Source organism: Oncorhynchus keta, chromosome 29 (genome assembly GCF_023373465.1).
Source record: "Oncorhynchus keta strain PuntledgeMale-10-30-2019 chromosome 29, Oket_V2, whole genome shotgun sequence".
Lineage (NCBI taxonomy): Eukaryota > Metazoa > Chordata > Actinopteri > Salmoniformes > Salmonidae > Oncorhynchus > Oncorhynchus keta.
The window spans coordinates 35,783,303-35,809,181 of NC_068449.1; the positions used below are offsets into that span (position 1 = coordinate 35,783,303).

Consider the following 25,879-nt stretch of genomic DNA (forward strand, 5'->3'; position numbering starts at 1 on the left):
TCTGCCACATTGATCCTCAACATGGGGGCCCCTCAGTGCTTTGTCCCCTCCTGTACACCCAAGACTGCGTGGCCAAGCACGACTCCAACACCATCATTAAGTTTGCTGACGACAACAATGGTAGGCCTGATCACAGACAACGATGAGACGGCCTACAGGGAGGTCAGAGACCTGGCAGTGTGGTGCCAGGACAACAACCTCTCCCTCAACGTGAGCAAGACAAAGGAGCTGATTGTGGACTACAGGAAAAGGAGGGCCGAACATGCACCCATTCACATCGACGGGCCTGAATTGGAGCGGGTCGAGAGTTAAGTTCCTTGGTGTCCACATCACCAATAAACTATCATGGTCCAAACACACCAAGATAGTTGTGAAGAGGGCACTACAACACATTTTACCCACCAGGAGACTGAAAAGATTTCACATGGGTCCCCAGATTCTCAAAAAGTTCTACAGCTGCACCATCGAGAGCATCCTGACCGGTTGCATCACCGCCTGGTATAGCAACTGCTCGCCATCCGACCGGCGCTACAGAGGATAGTGCGTTCGGCCCAGTACATTACTGGGGCCAAGCTTCATGCAAACCAGAACCTATATACGAGGCGATGTCAGAGGAAGGACCAAATAATTGTTAAAGGAACGCCAAGTCTAGATCCAAAAGGCTCCTTAACAGCTTCTACCCCCAAGACATAAGATTGCTGAACAATTAATCAGATGAGGGGATAAAATACGACTTTCATCAACATGCGTGAACGAGGCGACAACTTAAACTTACCAAATCAAATCAAATCAAATTTATTTATATAGCCCTTCGTACATCAGCTGATATCTCAAAGTGCTGTACAGAAACCCAGCCTAAAACCCCAAACAGCAAACAATGCAGGTGTAAAAGCACGGTGGCTAGGAAAAACTCCCTAGAAAGGCCAAAACCTAGGAAGAAACCTTATGTGGGGTGGCCAGTCCTCTTCTGGCTGTGCCGGGTAGAGATTATAACAGAACATGACCAAGATGTTCAAATGTTCATAAATGACCAGCATGGTCGAATAATAATAAGGCAGAACAGTTGAAACTGGAGCAGCAGCAGTCAGGTGGAATGGGGACAGCAAGGAGCCATCATGTCAGGTAGTCCTGGGGCACTGTCCTAGGGCTCAGGTCCTCCGAGAGAGAGAGAAAGAAAGAGAGAATTAGAGAGAGCATATGTGGGGACTACCAGGACTACTTACATTGACACCGCCCCTTGGTTTTTATACTGCTGCCACTCGCAATTTATTATCTATGCAGTCACTTTACCCATTACATTTACATTTAAGTCATTTAGCAGACGCTCTTATCCAGAGCGACTTACAAATTGGTGCATTCACCTTATGACATCCAGTGGAACAGCCACTTTACAATAGTGCATCTAAATCTTTTAAGGGGGTGAGAAGGATTACTTTATCCTATCCTAGGTATTCCTTAAAGAGGTGGGGTTTCAGGTGTCTCCGGAAGGTGGTGATTGACTCCGCTGTCCTGGCGTCGTGAGGGAGTTTGTTCCACCATTGGGGAGCCAGAGCAGCGAACAGTTTTGACTGGGCTGAGCGGGAACTGTACTTCCTCAGTGGTAGGGAGGCGAGCAGGCCAGAGGTGGATGAACGCAGTGCCCTTGTTTGGGTGTAGGGCCTGATCAGAGCCTGGAGGTACTGAGGTGCCGTTCCCCTCACAGCTCCGTAGGCAAGCACCATGGTCTTGTAGCGGATGCGAGCTTCAACTGGAAGCCAGTGGAGAGAGCGGAGGAGCGGGGTGACGTGAGAGAACTTGGGTTGAAGGTTGAACACCAGACGGGCTGCGGCGTTCTGGATGAGTTGTAGGGGTTTAATGGCACAGGCAGGGAGCCCAGCCAACAGCGAATTGCAGTAATCCAGACGGGATTACCCCATGTACAAATTACCTTGACTAACCTGTACCCCCTGTATATTATTTTGTTTTACTTTCATTTATGTAAATATTTTAAACTATTTCTTGAACTGCATTGTCAGTTAAGGCCTTGTAAGTAAGCATTTCACTCTAAGGTGTATTCGGCGCATGTGACAAATACATTTTTTTTAGTTGCACTTACCCCCGCTTTTGCCCTCAATTTGCCATTGCATAGACTCTACAAGGTGTCGAAAGTGTTCCTCAATTGTCTCAAGGCTTAAAAATCCTTCTTTAACCCATCTACTCCACTTCATCTACACTGATTAATGTTGATTTAAAAAGTGACATCAATAAGGGATCATAGCTTTCACTTGGATTCACCGGGTTTCTCATGGGTTTCTTCATGTTTTTTCATGGTTTCTCATCTCTTATTCAGTTTCTTGTTTTTCTTTGTGCCTTTTGTAAATGAGCAATGAGGTGTCACCATTAGATTGAGGTTATTTTTCTTGTCATGTTTTTTTCTGGAAAACACATGGCATGGAATGTTTGTACACTTCTGTGTTGAGTTGACCACTTACATATTACATGGCATAGAAATTAGTGCATACCTCATACTCTTCCCCCTAAGGGAGTGGCTGTTGACTACGCTTGGTGCTGCCGCCAAGTCTGAGGAGACTGGCCTTAGTTCAAGAAAAGTAATTTAGGTTTAATGGCTCCACCTTGCTTTGAGATTCAAATTAATGTGCCAAATGTTTGAATACCCCTGTCAGATCTTTTAAAGGAGGACATTATCATACAATGAAAAAGGTTTCAATCTCACTCAAGTTCCGTTATCTTATCTATATTTTAGTGTCAATCAACTCTGACCCCACAATCTCTGTAGTCTGACCTCTTGGCATCATCATACATTCCTATAATTTCTACAGCAGCTCTTTAAACAATGCTGAATAAATCAAATAACCCGCCTCTACTTCTATCAATCTGGTATTTAATCCACTTGAATAATTCATACAAAAACAGATCTAAAGAAAGTGATTTTTAATAATACAGCAACTTTACATTCATTAGTTCTACTTCCCAGTTAACGGTGCAAATCTACACAAGGTGTGTACTGTGTATACTAAAAAGGGATAGACATTCTGAACTAGACTGGTCCCAGATCTGAATGGCCACCATTCTCAGAATAGGAGTGTTGATCTAAGATAATTTCCCCCTTTTTGATAATAATAACAATGAATAGGGATGACCTGATCCTAAATCAGCACTTCCACTCTGAGAAACTAAATACGGCCCTATGTAGCCAGCTTCTATGGGAAACATGACAAAACGCCAGAGGAGCTGCATAAAAAACACAGATCTGGGATCAGGCTAGCACTGAGCGGTTCCTGGAGTTTGATCCACAACGGAGGGATGGATAGGCGTTCGAGTCATCATTCTACAGGTGCATTACTCTGTACTTAAATCTATCTTTAACATTATAAATATATCAAATGTTAAGTATCTAGATACACCATGATTATCACCAATAACCAAAAATAAATGTGAAATGGTCTTTGCAAAACTATTTCCCATTGTCTACTAGAGATAATACTTGCCTGCATTACAGTGACAGTCCTGTCTCTGTGAATGCACACACACACACACACACACACACACACACACACAGTCAGCATATTATAATCAAGGGTGAGCTGAAACCTGATCATAAACACCAGATGCAAAAACAAAAACAACTATTTTTCAGTTCGGTCGAGTTAAATTCAGACCCATATCAAAAAGTAGAACAACATTTCAATAACAGCTTTGAAAAATCACTGACAAATAATAAAATCACACATTTAAGATGTCGCATGAGGTGAATACTACTGAATTAAAATACAGCATAGTTGGATAGGTTATAATGCATTTAAGTTAATTATAAAATGCATCGATTTCAAACAAAGCATTTATGAAGTATTGATTATTAAGATAATCCCACAGACAGCGGTGCTCAGATGTTCCTTAGTGTTTTCCATGAATAGAATACTGCTGGTTACACTTGTAGAAATATAATTCAATTTCTATGGTCACAATCCTACAGATTAGCACAGGAAGTGTGCATGACGAATACTGAGATCAAGAAAATGAAGACATAGATAAAGTTAACCCTCAAGATTTTAGTGTCATAACTTTTAAACACCTCTAATAATCTTTCTTCAATATCATCACTGTTGGTTTAGATCCTGTGATTCGGGACAGGACAGTTTTCTATTTAGCGATGACTCGTAGTGCTTGGGTAGAGGTAAGTGTAAGTGTGTTAGGACTGGTTTATCCTCCAGTACCCTTTTCACACTACTGAGCCAAGCTTTACTGCACTGACCTGGTTACGATCCACCATAGTTCCTGGAAAGGAAAATGTGAAAATATCAGAGCCAGCACACTCCAGTTTTGGTTGGCATGATAGTGTGAAAAGAGTATAAGGTAAGTAGGAGAAAGTGGCGCTTCACCATCTCTCAAATCAGATTGTCTAATTAATGTGGTGTCAAAAAACCATTCAGATGAACCTTCAGCATTATACAGTGCTCTAGTGCAGACCAGGGTTCAAATAGCATTTTAAATCTTTCAAATACTTTTAAGGTTTTGCTTTTTGCTGACCTGGAGAGACAGTTTGGGTAGGGATTACCGTTCTCAAACAATTCTATTTTCAATGATCCAAATAGTATTTGAAAGCAGGGCTGCTCTAGTTTAGATGAAGAGATCATGACTGTGTCCCAAATGGCACCCTATTCCCTATATAGTAAATAACTGATCATGACCCATAGTCCTACACCGGGATGTTATCACCTCACAAATGGTTTCATTAGGTGAGCAAATCACATCCGTGATGATACATTACTGAACAAACACACACACCCGACCTCACACACGGGGTCAAGGAAACAGCAAGGGTACAACCAGTGTGTGTGTCTATAGTTTTGTGTACGAGTTTTTCACTGCCCCCTTCCCCCAAAGACATTTTATGCTCGCAAAGTGGGGTGGGGGGCCCAACAACATTTCACTTAGAGCCCCCAAAAGGCTAAGGCAAGCTCTGACCATGTCTGGGTATGGATGTGGGTACGCAGACCTGCAAGCCACTGCAGCCCCTCATGATGAGTTGAGATTTTTTTGTGGCCCCAACCCTTATCAAAGTTGCCCATCCCTGCCATAGATAGAAGCTATGGGTTCTTCTTATTATCGAAAGCTTCTTAAAAATAGAATATATTTACAATTATAAATAGTTATCAAAAGCAGAATAGAAGCACTAATTTGATTTCTGCCACCAAGTGCCAAGTCTTTACATACTTCTCTGGAATGTGAAAAGTTAATTTAGTGAAGAGAAATCCAGCAACGAAAAAAGGACAAATAATCAGAGCAATAATAAGACAATAATTAATTTCCCCAGGCAGTCTCAGAAGGGAAGAGAAGAGCTTGGCTCAGTTCAGTTCAACATCACATGTAGTGATAAGCATTTTAAGTGTTTTATTCATCTTCAGATTGAGTGTTGATTGAGGATCTTCCACTAGTCTCATACTGTGATTCTGGTTGGAGAATGGAGTCAAGGCAAATTTTCAGCTAATAATTGTCTTCCCCCTGGGCAACTAATGTCCATGATCCAGGGTAGCTCTAGCTCTTCATTGAACCAGTGAGTGCTGTGTCAGGTTAGTGTTGTGTCTGTATTATATTGCTGCTTCAACGTAGCCAGGAGGAGGGGACCCACTGTGGCTCAGTGTCCAGTTTGTTGATGAGCCTCAGCAGCTCCTGATATGCCTTGTCCTGGTCTGTGTTCACGATGGCTGCGTCAAACAGGTGGCCAAAGTTCTGCTCCATCTCACGGGCCTTCTCGATGATGTCTCGCAGCTCCTCCGGCTTAGGTAGAGAAAGGGTAGGAGATAAGAGATGGAACACAGATAGCTTGATGTCAAGTGAGTTAACTTTACTAAGGCTTATTAGATAAACCTTACCAAAAAAAGATGAGAAAACAGATTGTGATGTGTTAAAATGACTACCTTTGGGTTCTTGCTCTCCTTGGCCAGAAGGGCTCGCAACCGTTCTTGGGAGGGAGGAGCGATGAAGATTATGTAAGGCTTCAGATCAGAGTTACGCAGAATCTTCAGCGACTATAGCGAGAGAAAGGAGAGAGAAAGAGGGGGGGTGGGACTCACAAGTCAGACAGCAGCAACAGACATTTTATGCTCTCTTAAGGCATCAGCATGCTTTAGTTTGGCTAGAGCGTAGCGTGTATGCTCGCATACTCCCTTAAAAAAGACCTACGCTTGAAAGAAAAAAAAGCAGCAATAGTACCACTTGTCCATTTTGAGATACCGTAGCCAGTACACACTTCCTCTAAATAGTCAGAAACAATTTAAGATATTGAAGAATCCCTACTGTTGACCAATCACCGATGAAGGGGCGTAGACTTCGGCTGCCGATTTCCCTGCTTCCTCAAGAAAATAATTTTGTGTGCCTGAACAACTAGTCCGAACTGTTTCGGCTGGGAAGCATGCAGATGCCTTTATCCTCTTCTTTTCCCTGTTGGTCTCACCTCTCTCCCCGTCCTTACCTCACCTGGGTGTGCAGACACAGAAGACAGGCCTTTGCCCCATCTCCCTACCTCTCCCCCTCCCTCCGTCTCTCTACTCCCCCCGTCCTCACCTGTGTGTGCAAACAGAGCAGACAGATCTTGCCCGTGTTAATGAGTTGACGGACAGAGTCGGTACTGGTTCCATACAGGTTCTTCTCAAAGTCTCCCGACTCGATGAACTTCCCTGCGGTGGCGTCCATGTCAAAGGCCTGACGAGAGACGAAGTGGTAGTCCCTCCCACTCACCTCCACATCACGCCTGTTGCGTGTCGTGTCTGGAATAAACCCACTTTTATCAACATTTGTATTGCTTTTAATAAAAAATTTAAAAATGAACAGGACAGGGGAACAGACAACGGCCACAAAACCATTAAACATTTCTGAAATTAACAAAAATGACAATTCTCATGAACCAAATTCTATATGTCTTGAGTAATACTAAGCACCGAGGTGTGCAGTTCAAGGGGAAAGTTAACCCTTGAAAATGCACACAGGAATTCACACAAACACACTTACGTGGGACAGCTCCTCCAAATCTGTCTGGCTCGCTGGACAGCAGTCTCTGTCTTAGCTCGTTCTGCCCACAGTTGGGAGGACCAATCAGAGCAATGGGCCGCTTGCGATTGGCTGGCTGGTGGTAGAGCGCCATCTCCTCATAGGTCAGGATCTCCTCGTTGTCATAGTCTGGGGAGGAGCAGATAGACAGTTTTAGTTTCATATCAAACAGCATTCATATCGTTGGCTCAAGAGAGACTTGGAGACTGAGAAAAACCTTTAACTGAAACGTCGACATACAGTGCCTTTAGAAAGTATTCATACCATAACTAATTACATATTTTGATGTTACAGCCTGAATTGAAAATGGATTACCCATCTACACACAATACCCCATAATGACAAAGTGAAAACATTTTTTAGAAATGTTCGCTAATGTTCGCTTCAAGACCCTGTCTTTCAAACGTATATATATATATATTTTGTTTTTACAAATTAACTTCACAGATCTTCATTGTAAAGGGTTTAAACACTGTTTCCAGTGTTTGTTCAATGAACCATAAACAATTAATGAACATGCACCTGTGGAACGGTCGTTAAGACACTAACAGTTTACAGACGGTAGGCAATTAAGGTCACAGCTATGAAAATTTAGGACACTAAAGAGGCCATTTTACTGACTCTGAAAAACACCAAAAGAAAGATGCCCAGGGTCCCTGCTCATCTACGCGAATGTGCCTTTGGTATGCTGCAGGGAGGCATGAGGACTGCAGATGTGGCCAGGGAAATAAATTGCAATGTCCGTACTGTGAGACACCTAAGACGAACGCACAATATCGCCATCAGTGCTCAGACTGTCCGCAATAGCCTGAGAGAGGCTGGACTGAGGGCTTGTAGGCCTGTTGTAAGGCAGGTCCTCACCAGACATCAACGGGAACAACGTCACCTATGGCACAAACTCACCCTCGCTGGACCAGACAGGACTGGCAAAAAGTGCTCTTCACTGACGAGTCGCGGTTGTCGTCTCACCAGGGGTGATGGTCGGGATTCACGTTTATCGTCAGAGGAATGAGCGTTACACTGAGGCCTGTACTCTGGAGCGGGATCGATTTGGAGGTGGAGGGTCCGTCATGGTCTGGGGCGGTGTGTCACAGCATCATCGGACTGAGCTTGTTGTCATTGCAGGCAATCTCAACGCTGTGCGTTACAGGGAAGACATCCTCCTCCCTCATTTGGTACCCTTCCTGCAGACTCATCCTGACATGACCCTCCAGCATGACAATGCCACCAGTCATACTGCTCATTCCGTGCGTGATTTCCTGCAAGACAGGAATGTCAGTGTTCTGCCATGGCCAGCGAAGAGAAGAGCCCAGATCTCAATCCCATTGAGCATGTCTGGGACCGGAGGGTGAGGGCGAGGGCCATTCCCCCAAGAAATGTCCAGGAACTTGCAGGTGCCTTGGTAGAAGAGTGGGGTAACATCTCACAGCAAGAACTGGCAAATCTGGTGCAGTCCATGAGGAGATGCACTGCAGTACTTAATGCAGCTGGTTGGTGGCCACACCAGATATTGACAGTTACTTTTGATTTTGACCCCCCCTTTGTTCAGGGACACATTATTCCATTTCTGTTAGTCACATGTCTATGGAACTTGTTCAGTTTATGTCTCAGTTGTTGAATCTAGTTATGTTCATACAAATATTTACACGTGAAGTTTGCTGAAAATAAATGCACTTGACAGCGTGTGGACGTTTCTTTTTTTGCCGAGTTTAGGATTTTATTACATTTTTTAAAACTATAACATGATGGAGCCACCACTATCCTTGAAAATATGGAGAGTTGTATTCAGTGATGTGCTGTATTGGATTTGCCCCAAACACTTTGTATTCATGATTAAAAGTTAATTGTTAATTTGCAGTATTACTTTAGTGCCTTGTTGCAAACAGGATGCATGTTTTGGAATATTTTTATTCTGCTTCCTTTTCACTCATCAATTAGGTTAGTATTCTGGAGTAACTACAATGTTGTTGATTCATCCTCAGTTCTCTCTTATCACAGCTATTAAACTGTTTTAATGTAACCATTGACCTCATGGTGAATTCCCCGAGTGGTTTCCTTCCTCTCCGGCAACTGAGTTAGGAAGGATACCTGTATCTTTGTAATGACTGGGTGTATTGATTCACCATCCAAAGTGTAATAATAACTTCACCATGCTCAAAGTGATAGGTAAAAATAAAAAAGCAGATGTTGACCATCTACCAATAGGTGCCCTTCTTTGCGTGGCATTGGAAAACCTCCCTGGTCTTTGTGGCTGAAATTCACTGTTCGACTGAGGGACGTTACACATAATTGTACGTGTGTGGTACAGAGATGAGGTAGTCATGTTAAATCATTATTGCACACAGAGGGAGTCCATGCAACTTATGCGATATGTAAAGCAAATTTTATCTTCCAAACTTATTTACGCTTGCGATAACAAAGGGGTTGAATACTTATTCTCGCAAGACGTTTCAGCTTTTCGTTTTTAATTCATTTGTGAACATTTCAAAAAACATCATTCCACTTTGACATTATGGGGTCTTGTGTAGGCCAGTGACAAAAATCTAAATGGAATCCATTTTAAATTGAGGTTGTAACAACAAAATGTGGAAAAAGTCAAAGGTTGTGAATAATTTCTGTCACAAACTCCCCTGTTCTTGTCATTTCTTCTACTATATATTGGGGTCATGAAAACTACAGCCCATAAAGTAATAATGTTCACTTTCACAGTACATTGTCTCTAGGCGAACGCTGGCTATAAAATCAGTGATCTCCTTCTGTAACCCTGGGATATGAAATATGAGTAACAATCAATAGTGTGATGACAAGGAAAGTGTGTGGGGAAAGTCCATTAAAACAAGCAAAGTCTAAACATTCCAGAACCAAAAAACTCTTAGTCAAACGATGTGGGAATACGGGCCAGGTCGTTCTACACCAGCCTGCCTACATCTCTGCTACAGCCCTCACTGCTGGTCTGGCCTTACCGTCGTTCTGCTTGGAGTTGTTCTTCCTCTTCTTCTTGTTCTTCTTAGCACACCACAACTTTCCCGACTTCTCAGGCTCTTTATCCTCTTCTATGGTTTGCTTCATGGCCTCCCTCTGCTGCTGGAAGCTCTTGCCTACATTCACAGAGAGGAAGAGATGGTTAACACTTCTCCAGGCATTGTGAGGTCTGATAATCTGCATATATAACCTGGCACTTGCCCACTGTTGTTGAGCCCTATTGTGAGGTAGTGTACCTGGTACTAGCCCGGCCAGGGGCTGGTTGTCCTCGTCTCCGTCCCTGTAGGCCTGCCACCAGTTGGGGTCGTCCTGGCTGATGATGTGGAGGATGTCTCCTTTCTGGAAGCACAGGCCCAGCTCTCTGCACGGCACGTACGGGTCATCAGACGGGTCGTAGTCAAAGTGAGCTTTCACATGGACCTGGTGAAATAGAGTAAACAAAACATGACGTTGGTTTTCTAGTAGCTCGCACTGTATATTATAGAATTAAATAAAAAGGATTCATTTATAAATATGGTCATGTTGCAGAGGCTCCAAAACAATTGACTGTTCATAATGGTGATGCATGCAGGAATCAAACCAACATTGGCCATGGGCCAGCATCATGCTCTGCAACCAGGGTTGGGGAGTAACGGATTGCGTGTAATTCGTTACTTGTAATGGATTACTTAAAAAAAGAAAATGGTAACGGTAATCCGTTACGTTGCACACTTCTATTCTCAATGACATTCAAATCAGCATTGAAAAAAATGTGTGCGTTTAAGTTTGTTACAGCGGAGCTAGTCAGACCACAAATCAGAGACCACTATGGTGACACACCAAATGTGTTTGATGGATCACGGAAAAAGAGCAGGAATCGGCTTTTGTAGGCTACAGGCCAAGCTATGTCTTCAAATGGTGCGACTGCTGTCGGCATCCAAAGATTATCCAACTTGAATAAATGCTTTGAGGTAAGGCCGATAGCGACCCCCGATATCCGTGATACGGATATCACTTATTATTGATATCTACATAGCGCATTGATGTGAATCACACTGCTGCTCTCTCATTTAGCTATTTGCACTTTACGGATTGTGGTTGTTGTGGATGGCTGTTCACAAATCTATGTGTATTTGAACCCAATAATGGTTGAATTCAAGAAGCTGCCTATCAATCACTGTTCTTGAAACCAGTGGACAGCCAGTGAAAAATGCACTCTTGCAACCGCTGCATAGCTCAGATCCAAGGCTATGGAATAAAAGTGGGGCTTTTATTGCTCAATCTAATTAATGCTAATAAAAAAAAGAAAGAATCCATAGGCCTAACAGACACATGCTCAAACTCGCACACTTTTGATAGGATTAAAAAAGGGGTGCTGTCGGTGCTACATCCATTTTTGGGGACACGCATTGTTTTAACTATGTTATGAGGCTATACAATGTTTGTTTACATCTACAATATTTACAAACACTGGAGGAAAACAAGTTCATACACAACTCTTCAAAAGTTTGGGGTCACTTAGAAATCTTCTTGTATTTGACAGAAAGCACATTTTTGTCCATTAAAATGACATCAAAATGTTCAGAAATACAGTGTAGACATTGTTAATGTTGTAAATGACTATTGTAGCTGGAAACGGCTGATTTGGAATGGAATATCTACATAGGCGTACAGAGGTCCATTATCAGCAACCATCAGCGAAACTGGCTCTAACCAGAATAGAAAGAGGAATGGAAGGCCCCGGTGCACAACTGAGCAAGAGCACAAGTATATTAGAGTGTCTAGTTTTTAAGAAACAGGCGCCTCACAAGTCCTCAACTGGCAGCTTCATTAAATAGTACCTGCAAAACACCAGTCTCAACGTTAACAGTGAAGAGGCGACTCCGGGATGCCGGCCTTCAAGGCAGAGTTGCAAAGAAAAAGCCATATCTTAGACTGGCCAATAAAAATAAAAGATTACGGATGGGCAAAAGAGCAGACACTAAACAGAGGAACTCTGCCTAGAAGGCCAGCATCCTGGAGTCGCCTCTTCACTGTTGACGTTGAGACTGGTGTTTTGTGGGTACTATTTAATGAAGCTTGTGACTTGTGAGGTGTCTGTTTCTCAAACTAGACACTCTAATATACTCGTGCTCTTGCTCAGTTGTGCACCGGGGCCTTCCATTCCTCTTTCTATTCTGGTTAGACAGTTTGCGCTGTTCTTTGAAGGGAGTCATACATAGCGCTGTACAAGATCTTCAGTTTCTTGGCAATTTCTCACATGGAATAGCCTTCATTTCTCAGAACAAGAATAGACTGACGAGCTTCAGAAGAAAGGTCTTTGTTTCTGGCCATGTTGAGCCTGTAGTCGAACCCACAAATGCTGATGCCTAGAAGGCCAGTTTTATTGCTTATTTAAATCAGACAGTTTTCAGCTGTGCTAACATAACTGCAAAAGGGTTTTCTAATGCTCAATTAATTAGCCTTTTAAAATTATAAACTTGGATAAGCTAACAACGTGCCATTGGAACACAGGAGTGATGGTTGCTGATAATGGGCCTCTGTACTCCTACGTAGATATTTCATAAAGCTATACATCATTAACGATGTCTACACTGTATTTCTGATCAATTTGATGTTATTTTAAAAATGGACAAAAAAACAAGGACATTTCTAAGTGAACCCAAACTTTTGAACAGTAGTGTATATCCCATTGATTCTTGAAGAATATAACTTATAAATGCCTCATGAGCTTAGTTCACTGTCAAAGCCCACCAGAACCCAAAATAAACATGTTTTACTCCAACGATTATAAAGATGGTAAATGTAAAAAAAACACTGTATAGCCCTGTATAGCCCCAACAATCACTTTGATATCATGGATGGTCAGTCCTTGCATCCGTTTCTGGGTTATGCTCAGGTAAAACAATTTGGGTAAACTATATTTCCATATTTCCAAGTCCAATTCTTGAAGATCAAGGGGTATAACATTTATTGGAATGACTGGGATTCTGATAGAACTTAATCATATGATAATATGTAGTAGAAAATGATGGTTAGAAGAAGTCTACATAACCACCCTTAAAGTAAAATTTTACATCCATGTATGGTCAGCTATGTAAACATTACATTAATTTATCCTGCAATATATGTTGTTCAATTTGTAACATACATTTTTGCCTTCTTAAAATTTCTCTTAAGGGGAACATAACCTAAAAGTAACAGATTACAATTTTGGACAGGTAACTAGTAACTAACAGATTACATTTAGAAAGTAACCTACCCAACCCTGTCTGCAACCCACTGAGCAATTGGAACCTGGAACAGTGTGATTGCTTCAGACAGCCATCCCAGCCCAGGGGCTGAGACGAGACGTGAGTTCTTGGATGAAGGTGCGTCTGTACTAACCACAGTCTCCTTGATGGGCGGGGGTTTGGTCTGTGGGCTGGGGATGAGGATGAAGGTCAGGTTGCCATGCATGTCGGCCAGGATGTCGAAGACCTCGTTGACGTCCTTTCCTCGGATCTCCACTCCGTTGATCTCCAGAACCTCGTCTCCTTCATGGAGCAGCCCGCTGCGCTCCGCCGCCCCACCCTTCACTATGCGGCTTATTATCACGCTGTCCATGTCGTTACGCACTGTCGCTCCCTGCCACACAGACAGTGGAGAACAGAGGTTAGTGACTGTGCAGATACAGGAGGGTTTAAACTTTTTTAGGTAGAGGAGAGCGATGTTGGCGCTGTCTGAAAAGTGTACAAGCGGCCAAATGATTGATTCCTCCCATCCCCGAATCCTTGCAACACTCTCAAAGCTCATTGGAGGAGATCGAAGGGAGGGACCTTGAAGCCTCTTCTTCAATAAGTTTTGAGAGAGCGGGGCAAGACGTTGAGGAAACAAAAGACAGAGGGAATCAAGGCTCTAACAGCTTGTACACTTCAGACAGAGTCTATGTCTACTCCTATGTTGATTCATGACAGTGTGTTTTATAGGGGTCTCGCTCACCAGTGGGATGTCCCTAGCCTTCTCGATGCAGACTATCTTGACGGTCTCCCCTCCCCACTGGGTGAGAGTTTCACAGTGGTCATCTGGGGTCAGGGGCTCCAGCTGCATCTCCTGCTCCGCAACACAGTCATGGGCCAGAAGCACTGCCTGTGAAGGGACAGGGGACATCGGGTTCGTCAGCCTTACTGGGTTAACTTTTAGACACGCAGATGCATGGACACAAGCATCCACACACGCACAGAGACCTGTATCTAACAGTAGTGTAGTTATTACTTCCAGAGCCCCCTGCTGTTCTAGTTCTGGTGGAAGGAAGACAAACATTACAAAATAAACTTTCATTTCAGTAAGGAGTAACAGAATTTAATTTAATAATTTTCCCTGAGGGCCAGCAGGTAAATAATTTTCCACTCCCTCCATCTGCCCCTGGATAGAAATGCCTGGTTTAGTTACCCCACTAGGTCTACCTCTATGGCAACCCTCAAAACAATACAGGGGACCCCCCCCAATACCACTCCCCTCCTATATCCTCACTCCATCACATCCTACTGTGTGGATTGTGTTCCGCAGGGCACACTGTAGCAAAACATTCAGGTAGTACACTTCCCCTTTCCATCAGTTTCAAACGTTCCCTCCCTATTGAACATTCCCTGGTGTCTCAGAGGAGCAGCATCATCGTTGTAGATGTTGGGGACAGACAGAGAAATCGGGTAACTCATCCACGTGTGAGAGTTAAAGAGAGCGAGATCAGGCCTTTGGCCCGGCTTCTGCCAAGAGATGTAGCCAATAGTTGATCACAGCTGAACCAACACAGTCCTGACCTGAAGAACCCCAGCCCTGAGATCCAGGATCATAAAAGGTTATACTGGGAGATAGACCGACGTTACACTGGGACCGGTTAAACAGAGATGCACGTTACACCTGACACAGGTTATACTGGCACCCAGATGCACCGCCATTAAAGTGGCGCAGAGAGAGACAGGTTAAACTGAGACACAGAAATAGACAGAGTAGGAATGGATGGAGGCCTCACCTGGACATGTGGGGAAGAGAGCAGGGTGTTGAGCTCCAAGCCCTCCTTGTGTTGGCTGTTATAAACCATAGACTGTACCTGGAGGACACACCAGAACACAGGAAGTATAAGAAAGAGGAGCAGGGATAGGACACACCAACTTGAAAACACACCTGATGATTTACACCCGTTCTCTCAGATCAAAGAAACTGACCAAAACAGAGGACAGCAGTATCGACACAGGAAGGTCGGAAAATCTGACACGATTCTTCCCACCTTGATTCAACAGCTGCAATGCTTTTGTTCACCAGACTAAATGGCATACATGGGGTTTGTGTTAAAATAGTGTTGACTGGTTTTAACTTTTTGGTTGTGGGGTGCTTTAGAACGGCCCCAGCAGCAGACCATGTTAGAGTAAGCAGTGAGACGGCCTCGGGCCCGGGTTCAGCTTTGGTTGTGTTCATTAGGGCACGCAACAGAACACATTTGAAAACGTTTTGCAATGACAAGTCCAGATAGTCCTCCCATGTTTCAATACATTTTCTTCTAATTGGTGCCTTATGAACACGACCCAGTTTGAGTGCAGTCAGTCAAACCAGAATCGCCCTGGAGCTGACATCACTGGGACCAGGTTAATGCAGTCAAGGCAGGGAGGGGGGTCTGAGATTAAGTTTATGGAGGTGGGGTTATACCAGGGTGGCCCAATGGGGGAAAATAAAAACCTCCTCACTTAAGTGGTCCAGACCTAGGCTAATCCCACTATGGTGTTGTGGTAGTATTCCAAACTGACTAGGTAAGGCAAGGCGCCAGAGCAGTTGCCCCTCCCTCGCATGAAACCTGCCTCACCTGGGACAAATTTAGAGAATTGTTTCCCCCCCACAGTAAAGACTACAATAGCCACAAGGCTGTTGATAACCAAAGCAACCATTCGTGCAGTTTTTTTAACATAGCAGTCAACCTATTTCCTGTAGTCTCAAATGATTTAACATTTTGTTTCATGTAATGACGTTTATTTTCGATCTCTACTTCAAATGGAGCACACTTATTAAAATATATTAAATAATGTCATTAAAATAAGTTGACTCCCCCACATCAGTATACCTGGATGCACATGACCATCTGATCATTTATCACTCCAGTGTTAATCTGCAAAATTGTAATTATTTGCCTACCTCCTCATGCCTTTTGCACACAATGTATATAGACTCCCCCTTTTTTTCTACTGTGTTATTGACCTGTTAATTGTTTACTCCATGTGTAACTCTGTGTTGTCTGTTCACACTGCTATGCTTTATCTTGGCCAGGTCGCAGTTGCAAATGAGAACTTGTTCTCAACTAGCCCACCTGGTTAAATAAAGGTGAAATAAAAAATAAAATAAAAACTAGCATAACTCAGCACTCGCCTCTTTTCCACCAAACATTCCTCTGTTCATTGAGCAGCAACGCTGCGTGAGCTTGGCGGTGGAGACCAACTTCAACGCCGAGCAATTAGTGGCCGTCATTTTTCTTGACCACTGGGATGCTTTATTTTGGCTATATGAACCCAGCGTGAACCGGAAGAGTTCGCTCATTGGTGGTTGTGACTCTACCATAAGGTACACAATGGTGACATGGTCCACATAAGGGCTGGCCAATAGAAAACTCCGTACATACTGAGGGCACAACATTCAAGGCTGAAACACCTCTACCGTTGCTGTTTAAAAAAGGCCCAAGTTGATCGTGGAATAGGGACCATTTGGCATGGAAAAAGGTATGTATATTATAGGCCAATGTATTCCGTCCACATGCATACACACACACACACACACACACACAGGGAAAATTCTGGTATTCCGACCCCATTTAAGCCCATTTTCTCCCGTTTGGTGTCTAATGAAAAAAACGGTGGTGGCTCTGGCTGGTGTCAGTGAGTCTATAATGGTGCAGGCAGCAGCCTCAGAGACAGAGACGCCCTTATTGTGAGTGTCCTGTCTTGTCCAGGTCAGTGAGTTTCAGTTCTACGTCTGGGCTCTAATGATGGTGCTTGAGTACAAGAGCTGTTCTGTGCTGCTGGGGCAGAATGAGAGAACAGGAAAACAACAATAAACAAGTTTATTATTGAGTCTCATTACCACTTCTTCACACAACAGCGATTCCAGGCAACGAGGCGCTCTCCTCAATCAAGTGCCATTAGTGGACAAAACATTAAAAAAGTCATGTGGTACTTTGATGTGGTTTCTTGCCCATTAAAAACGTCTTACACTGCACAAACTCTGCTGAACTTCAACTTCAAGGCTCGTCGGCTACCTAATTTCGGCAACATTTTCCACAACTCCTACAAGTCGTACTTGATTGCTTGTGTGTGTTTGTGTACATGCGTGTTTCAGTGTGTGTGTTTATGTGCCTGCCTTAGTGTGCGTATTCCTGTCATTGTGTCACACAGACCCTCCTCAGTCCTCACTTTTTGGCCTGTTAGCTTGGCCTCAGATCAAGTTTGATGTCCCCCTCCCATTTCCTTCTATTCTAGTTCCCACGCAGTCTGAAATGGGTCGAAGACCAGTGGAGGGGTTGATGTGGGAGTGGGTATACAGGAGAATTATTCTGTATTATTGGACCCTCAGCCTACATCCTCTTCCCTAGCCCTACTCAGTATGCTCCGGGTAGACATTGCCCACAGGCAACAGATCCTAGGATCAGCTTACTACTCCACAAATCCTACCCTTAACCATGTTGAAGAAAACACTCTGGATCTAACGGAGTCTTCCGCTTTCCTCATGAGCCAGTTGTATTTTTTCTTCAGGGCAACATCTGTAGGCACAGATCTAGAAGCAGTTTACCTTTCGCAAGCCCTACACTCAACTATAACATAGTAATACTGCAAACTGACTTGATATCAGCATCTGAGTCTCAGCTCGTGGACCAGGCTTTAAGGGCAGTGTGTGGGGAAGGGCGGGCTGGGTCGGTTCATGTGCTGCTGGGCCAGCTCTGTAAGCACAGCTCTATGATCAGCTAACCATAACACCCCAAACGGACTCCAGAGCAGGACTCACCTCTTGTGCCAGGCCCTGAGCGCGGTCTGTGTGTGGGAAGGGCGGGCTGGGCCTGTTCATGTGCTGGGCCACAGCGTTGTGGATGTTGAAGGCCTTCTGGAAGTCAGTCTTCTGGACCAGCTGCAGCACCAGCTCCACGTCCTCCTGGCTCTGGGCGTCAGACAGGCAGTGCTGCACCTGCTTTAGGGACATCAGCAGCTCCTCCAACTCTGTATGCAGGGAGAGTGGGGAAGGAGGAGAATCAGACATGCATATGCTATACAGATAGATCAACCATACATTACACAACAGCCAGAAACAAATGCTCAGATTCAGGAAAGAATTACAGTGAACTCATACAGAGATTATGGTCAAGACAGAACATTTATATCAGTGATAAAACTCCAAAATAATCATCATATTCTTAAACCTTACCAGCTCTCTCAAATCCAGACCCCTCTCTTAGACATATCTGTCCAGTCTAACTAAGACAAAAATAAGGAGACAGTCTGGTCTGCGTGTGTGTAAAAGGGAGTATCTAAGTGGGAGGTTAGTCGTCTCATCTGATGGAGGATCTGCTGTCACGCGCCATTGACTTCACTGAGTACCTTCTGTCCTACATATTGTTTTCTTAGGCTAGGCCCAGGCTATATGATAGGTATCACTTCAATACATTATTAACTTGGCAGGAGGAACGGTAGGGCAGTTGAAAGACAGGAGATGGGGCTGAAAAATAAAATAAATTACAGAAAATGGAGGGCCAGAGAGCAGCCATTGCAGCCTGGGTCAGAATGTTTTGTAACAGAGTTTTTAATTAACACCCCCCACCCAAGGAATGCTGCTACCACACACACCTCCTCACGTACCACCTCCTTCTTGCTCTCACTCCCTACTTCCCTCCCTCAGGCTCAGTCTTTCCCAGACCCCAGCCTCCCGATCATCAGAGAATTAAGTGGGAGTGAAGTAGGACTCCCTCAGAGAGCTTTAGAAGAAGAATGCACTGACTACAGGCCTATAGACTGCTGTGTGTGTGTGTGTGTGTGTGTGTGTGTGTGTGTGTGTGTGTGTGTGTGTGTGTGTGTGTGTGTGTGTGTGTTTGGTCTCATTCATAAGCCTACCTGGAACAGGAAAAGTGAACTTTTGTTAAGAGTCTGAAGGAAAGCTAGACAGCTAGAGCCCTATCCTGAACTCCAAATCGACCCTACCCCCATAAATCTGAAAGGATTGTCTTAAGCAAAATAGCACTTTCTTCACCTTGTTTTCAGAGCATAAATTTTACCATTCGATTTCAGCAAGAGACAGCCACTTGCTTGTTAGCACTTTATCCTTGCTAGTGCTCAAGGCTAACGCCAAATAACTATTCTGTTCAGAATCACAACTTAATAGAACACTATTATATTGTATGGCTTTGTTAAGAGTATTGCCATACTCAGTCCTACTCACCCAGTAGAGTAGGGCCCCCCAGGTTGGGTGGAAGTCCCATGGGCCCTACGGGGCCTTCAATGGGGTCGAAGGTGGGGTTATCGATGCCCACCTTGGGGTTCTGAGATAGCTTCTTGAGCCGTATGGAAGCATTAAGATCTAGCTCCTGTCTGTTCCTGCCATCCTCCTCCCTCCTCCTCCTCAGGTCCTCCTGGTGCTGACGGATCCTCTCCAGCTGGGCAGAGCGCCGCACAGGCAGGGTACGAGCACCCAGGTCCCCTGGGCAGTCCACTGCCATCTCCCTGTGCCACTGCTGGGGCTCCTCCTGGTTCGACTCGCCTCCTCCACTTCCTCCGCCGTCTGACTCAGTCACATGACCGTTCATATGTGATGTGGTCATCATTGCCACCCCTGTGCCTCCTCCAGTGTGTGTGTGTCTGCAGGTGGCTGGCTGGGGGAAGCACTATGAGGGGTGATCTCTGCGTGTCCTGGGCCCGGTGGCCATGACACCCTGACTCACTACTGATGACTCAGCAGATGTTGGGATTCCAGGAGAGGGGGACACCTGAAGAACAGGAAGGGAGGAAAGGTTAGTATGGTACAGGAATGCTGTCACTCAGACAAATCACAACATAGTATGCACATTAGCGTGCCCTACACTACCAAACATTTAAACACAAGCAGAGAACTCGTAGTCACTCACAATTCCACCAAAAATAATGAGCTTCTTAGACAATCACACACCACTCCTCCCCAGCCCCCAAACCCAATGTCGAAAACCTCTACCCACAATCCAATGTAAACAAGCTAACACACTAAGCGGAAGACAGAAACTTAGCTATTTATCAGTACAGACCTAGGTACTATACTACCTTCCGCTCTGCTGCTCTCTACAGGGCCCTCCCTCTCTCCCTGTTTACCAGCTGTTTGAGACAGCACAGACCAAGGACGCCATTATCGCTCTGTTATCACCTTATATTACACACGGTTTTAAACCAAACAAACCTTCGCGCCCTCTCTCTCTCTCTCACACACACACAGCAATTTCAACCCTTGACCCACAGACATACTCCCCTCGCCAACAGATCTCACACTGCAGTTTTACCCTTATATCTTACATATTAGAAGTAGGCCTCATCTAAACCACACACACTAGAAGTAGGCCTAATCTAAATCTTACACATTAGAAGTCGGCCTAATCTAAATCTTACACACTAGAAGTAGGCCTAATCTAAATCTTACACATTAGAAGTCGGCCTAATCTAAATCTTACACACTAGAGGTAGGCCTAATCTAAATGGTACATATTAGAAATAGGCCTAAAAGATCATCTCAATCATGCGAGTGGGGTCATGACTGTTGGGTCACCTTGCACTGTATCAGTATACAGAGAACACATTTCAGAAGGACACACTTTGTTGTCACGTCAGGAACGGGGTTTGATACTGCGACCAAAACCGTCACATTTGCGACCGTTTGACTTGGCAGTGCAACAAACTTTATTTTATTGGTCGCAAGGGTGCCAGTGACATTTTGGTTCACAAATATTTTAATACATTTTTTATCAACATGATTTATTCAAACAGTAATGCGCAAATAAGCAAAAATCAACCAACTTTCTGAAGAGGCGACATCGGCACAAAAACGCCCTTGTGTGCGCAGGGCCTATGTCTATACTTTGTGTAGCCATATGTGATGCAAATGATAGCTTAACCTGTTCAACCTATGGGGGCGCCATGTCATTATTGGATAAAAAGACGTGCCTGTTTTAAGCGCAATATTTTGTCACGAAATGATGCTCGACTATGCATGGAATTGACAGCCTTGGAAAAACAAAACTCTGACGTCTCCAAAACTGCAAAGATATTATCTGTGAGTGCCCCAGAACTAATGCAACAGGCGAAACCAAGATTAAGTTTCATACAGGAAATGCCCCAGATTCTGAAGGCGCTGTGTTCCAATGTCTCCTTATATGGCTGTGAATGCGCCAGGAATTGCGGTTTCTGTCTATTCCCCGAGGTGTCTGCAGCATTGTGACGTGTTTGTAGGCATATCATTGGAAGATTGACCATAAGAGACTACATTTACCTGGTGTCCCGCCCGGTGTCCTGTGTGCGTAATCTGTAGGTCCATGCGCGTTCCATTTCTTCAGAAGAGAAAGTAAAATGCCACAATGGATTTTATCGTCGACAGATATGTGAAAAACACCTTGAGGATTGATTCTAAACATCGGTTTGCCATGTTTCTGTCAATATTTTGGAAAAAAAGTTCGCGTTTTAATGACTTAATATATATATATTTTTTTTCCCCTCCCCAAATGTGATGAACAAAACGGAGCGATTAGTCGACACAAATAATATTTTTTGTAAAAACGGAACATTTGCTATCTAAACAGAGTCTCCTCATTGAAAACATCTGAAGTTCTTCAAAGGTAAATGATTTTTATTGGAATGCTTTTCTGTTTTTTGTGGAAAATGTTGCATGTTGAATGCTAACGCTAAATGCTACGTTAGCCATCAATACTGTTACAAAAATGCTTGTTTTGCAATGGTTGAGAAGCATATTTTGAAAATCTGAGATGACAGTGTTGTTAACAAAAGGCTAAGCTTGAGAGCAAATAGATTTCATTTCATTTGCGATTTTCATGAATAAATAGTTAACGTTGCGTTATGGTAATGAGCTTGAGGCTGTATTCACGATCCCGGATCCGGGATGGCTCGACGCAAGAAGTTAACCGTCTTCGGTTAGATGGAAAGGCTAGCAGAATCATGATTGTTTTCCGCATCAATCCAGTTTTGAAAGTGCGCTACAGACATAGGCGGAGTGGCCATAAGCCAAGCTTCCCCTAAAGTAAAATTGCCAAAATTATATAGCCTACTCCTGTCTTAAACAGAAATACATTTAAAAATAGGATACTACACCAGAAAGCATGATTTGACTAAATGATTATTATCTTCTTTAAAATAATAAGCTGTGGATTGTTATATAATCGCATTGCCTACAGTCAGAAGGGCCCGCAATTTGTTGAGTTGGGACTGTCAGTGAAAAGAATGGCATATCGCAATATTTCATCATAGTTTGGAAAGCAAATATTTATTGCTGTAAAGAGAAGACAATGAAGACTAATCTCTTTCATAGTTAGGCTTCTGCTCATTTTAGTATATGTTATTGGCACCAGCAGAGAGCATCAACCTTATCCCCGATGAGTTCACATAACCAACAGAGAACATTGGATATTCAGTCATCATTGTTCGACCAGTCTACATTTTTCCCCATGTATTTTCCCCATAAATAGACATACCATGTGTTTTAATAAAATAAACTACAGTACCAGTCAAGTCTGGACACCTACTCAAGGGTTTTTCTATAATAATAATAATAATATATGCCATTTAGCAGACGCTTTTATCCAAAGCGACTTACAGTCATGTGTGCATACATTCTACGTATGGGTGGTCCCGGGAATCGAACCCACTACCCTGGCGTTACAAGCGCCATGCTCTACCAACTGAGCTACAGAAGGACCATTTCTTTCATTTGACTATTTTCTACATTGTACAAAAACAATGAAGACATGAAAACTATGAAATAACACATATGGAATCAAGTAGTAAGCAAAATAGTGTTCAATCAAAATATATTTGAGATTATTCAAAGTAGCCACCCTTCGCCTTGATGACAGCTTTGCACACTCTTGGCATTATCTCAACCAGCTTCAACTGGAATGCTTTTCCAATAGTCTTGAAGGAGTTCCCACATATGCTGAGCACTTGTTGGCTGCTTTTCCTTCACTCTGCGGTCCAACTCATCCCAAGCCATCTCAACTGGGTTGAGGTCCCGTGATTGTGGAGGCCAGGTCATCTGATGCAGCACTCCATCACTCTCCTTCTTGGTCAAATAGCCCTTACACAGCCTGGAGGTGTGTTGGGTCATTGCCCTGTTGAAAAACAAATGATAGTCCCACTAAGCGCAAACCAGATGGGATGGCGTATCGCTGCAGAATGCTGTGGTAGCCATGCTGGTTAAGTGTGTCTTGAATTCTAAATAAATTCCCAACAGTGTCACAAGCAAAGCACCCCCACACCTCCTCCTCTATGATTCACAGTGGGAACCACATATGTGGAGATCATCCATTTACCTGCTCTGCATCTCAAAGACACAGCAGTTGGAACCAAAAATCTCAAATTTGGACTCATCAGATCAAAGAACAGATTTCCACCGGTCTAATGTCCATTGCTCGTGTTTCTTGGCCCAAGCAAGTCCCTTCTTGTTATTGGTGTTCTTAGTGGTTTCTTTGCAGCAATTTGACCATGAAGGCCTGATTCACAGTGTCTCCTCTGAACAGTTGATGTGGAGATGTGTCACTTTAACTATGTGAAGCAGTTATTTGGGCTGCAATCAGAGGTGCTGGAAACTCTAATGAACTTATCCTCTGCAGCAGAGGTAACTCTGGGTGTTCCTTTCCTGTGGCGGTCCTCATGAGAGCCAGTTTCATCACAACGCTTGAGTTTTGCGACTGCACTTGAAGAAACTATCAAAGTTCTTGAAATCTTCCACATTAATACATGAAGGTCAGTCAAAGTAATGGACTGATATAACTATCTACTTTCACCTCTAATTTAGATACATTTCTGCTTATCATTTTCAACATTTGGTAGGTAATGATAATTTCTGACATGGTTTGCCATTTGTTTGTCAACTATAGTTCAACACATTCAGCTTCTCTTATGTCAACTTGTTGCCCTAGAAGACTAAATAAAGTAGTACTCACCAGAATAATGTATTTCGATAGAATGAATGCATTAGTAATCTAACACCTGTAAAGTTGTCAGTTTCGTTTAGGGACCGGGGAGAAAAAACTATTTTAAAAGCAGAAACATTGTTCCTGTGCAAAATGTCCAAATGTCATCCGTTTGACTGGTTTTAAGGAAATGAAAAGCTGAGAAAGCTATGAAACATGTTTCTGACTTCAGTTCCTCTTAGATACATATTATGTGTGGTTGGAACACTGTCTGCTTGAATAACAATGTCACACTCACATTCCTATTTTCTCAAGAGAAGCTGAAAGAAATCACATTTTCCCACTCCTGTTCCTGTGACAAAATTAACATTAGTTATATCATTTTACTGCAAGAAATGCATAATTTTGCAGGAGTTAATATTATATTACGCTACATGTGAGTTTATAGGCCTTACAGTCAGTCACTATTCCATTTAACCCATACGAATTTAAATTAGGAATATACTGTTTATTCATGGGTTCAGGGATAAAAGTGAGAGGAATATCAAAAGGTGCATGTAAATTGCTTATCCTGGAGTTGGATAAGCCATTTACAATTTTTTGTTGAAGTGATATCATTTTGGTATATCAAGGTTTGTTTTTTTATTTTGCTCTCTAGAGCAGTGGTTCCCAAACTTTTTATAGTCCTGCACCCCTTCAAACATTCAACCTCGAGCTGCGTACCCCCTCTACCACCAGGGTGAGCGCGCACTCAAACCTTTTTTTTTTGCCATTATTGTAAGCCTGCCACACGCACACTATACAATACATTTATTAAACATAAGAATTAGTGTGAGTTTGTCACAACCCGGCTCGTGGGAAGTGACAAAGAGCTCTTATAGGACCAGGGCACAAATAATAATAAATACATTTATTTACGATTCCAAATAATTTTGCTCTTTATTTAGCCAACTTACATATAAAACATTTGTTAATCGAAAATTGTGAATAACACCACCGGTTAATGAGAAGGGTCTTAAAATCATTTCCCCTGTGCCTGTATTTAGTTCTCATGCTTGTGAGGGCCGAGAATCCACTCTCACATAGGTACGTGGTTGCAAAGGGTATCAGTGTCTTAACAGTGAGATTCGCCAAGGCAAGAAACTCTGACCACAGCCCTATCCAGAAATCTGGCAGTGACTTCTGATTAAATGATATTTTCACAGAGCCGCTTGTTGCAATTTCGATGACTCTCTTGTTCAGATATCAGTAAGTGGACTGGAGGTAGGGCATGAAAGGGATAACGAATCTAGTTGTGTCGTCCGTTTCACCCAGCTCACTCAGGTGCTTCACTATTTGACATCGTCCGTAAGCTTGAGTTTGCACACAGAAAAAAATTCAAACCAGGATGGAAAGACCTGTGTATTGTCCTTGTTAATGCAGACAGAAAATAGCTCCAACTTCTTAATCATAGCCTCAATTTTATCCCGCACATTGAATATAGTTGGAGAGTCCCCGTAATCCTAGATTCAGATCATTCAGGCGAGAAAAAAACGCCACCCAGATAGGCCAGTCTTGTAAGAAATTCGTCATTCATCATGCAAGCGGTCAGACAAGTGAAAAGTATGGTCAGTAAAGAAAACTATGAGCCCGTCTCTGAATTTAAAAAAAAACGTGTCTATACTTTATAACCAGCACACTTCTGTATGTTGTAAAAGCGTTACATGGTCG

The 25,879-nt window shown here is 43.3% G+C and overlaps 1 protein-coding gene across 8 annotated transcripts in view; it reads right to left on the bottom strand.

The window, feature by feature from the left end:
* Positions 1 to 2,916: 2,916 nt before the first annotated feature.
* LOC118362786 (protein PALS1-like) overlaps positions 2,917 to 25,879 on the bottom strand; it is a 50,757-nt gene continuing 27,794 nt past the window's right edge. For 5 of the 8 annotated variants that reach the window (XM_035743391.2, XM_035743390.2, XM_035743395.2 and 2 more), the window contains 11 exons: positions 19,450 to 19,993; positions 18,028 to 18,236; positions 15,020 to 15,097; positions 13,990 to 14,136; positions 13,396 to 13,635; positions 10,266 to 10,449; positions 10,011 to 10,145; positions 7,009 to 7,176; positions 6,565 to 6,767; positions 5,919 to 6,029; positions 2,917 to 5,778 (listed from right to left, as the gene is read on the bottom strand). In XM_035743391.2, coding sequence (XP_035599284.1) covers positions 5,602 to 5,778; positions 5,919 to 6,029; positions 6,565 to 6,767; positions 7,009 to 7,176; positions 10,011 to 10,145; positions 10,266 to 10,449; positions 13,396 to 13,635; positions 13,990 to 14,136; positions 15,020 to 15,097; positions 18,028 to 18,236; positions 19,450 to 19,831 — 2,034 coding nt within the window. In that variant the 5' untranslated portion in view covers positions 19,832 to 19,993 and the 3' untranslated portion in view covers positions 2,917 to 5,601. Of the gene's footprint in view, positions 5,779 to 5,918; positions 6,030 to 6,564; positions 6,768 to 7,008; positions 7,177 to 10,010; positions 10,146 to 10,265; positions 10,450 to 13,395; positions 13,636 to 13,989; positions 14,137 to 15,019; positions 15,098 to 18,027; positions 18,237 to 19,449; positions 19,994 to 20,131; positions 20,151 to 21,516; positions 21,575 to 25,879 lie in introns of those variants that run through there. The other 3 variants (XM_052486467.1, XM_035743394.2, XM_035743397.2) reach the window with 2 other exon arrangements.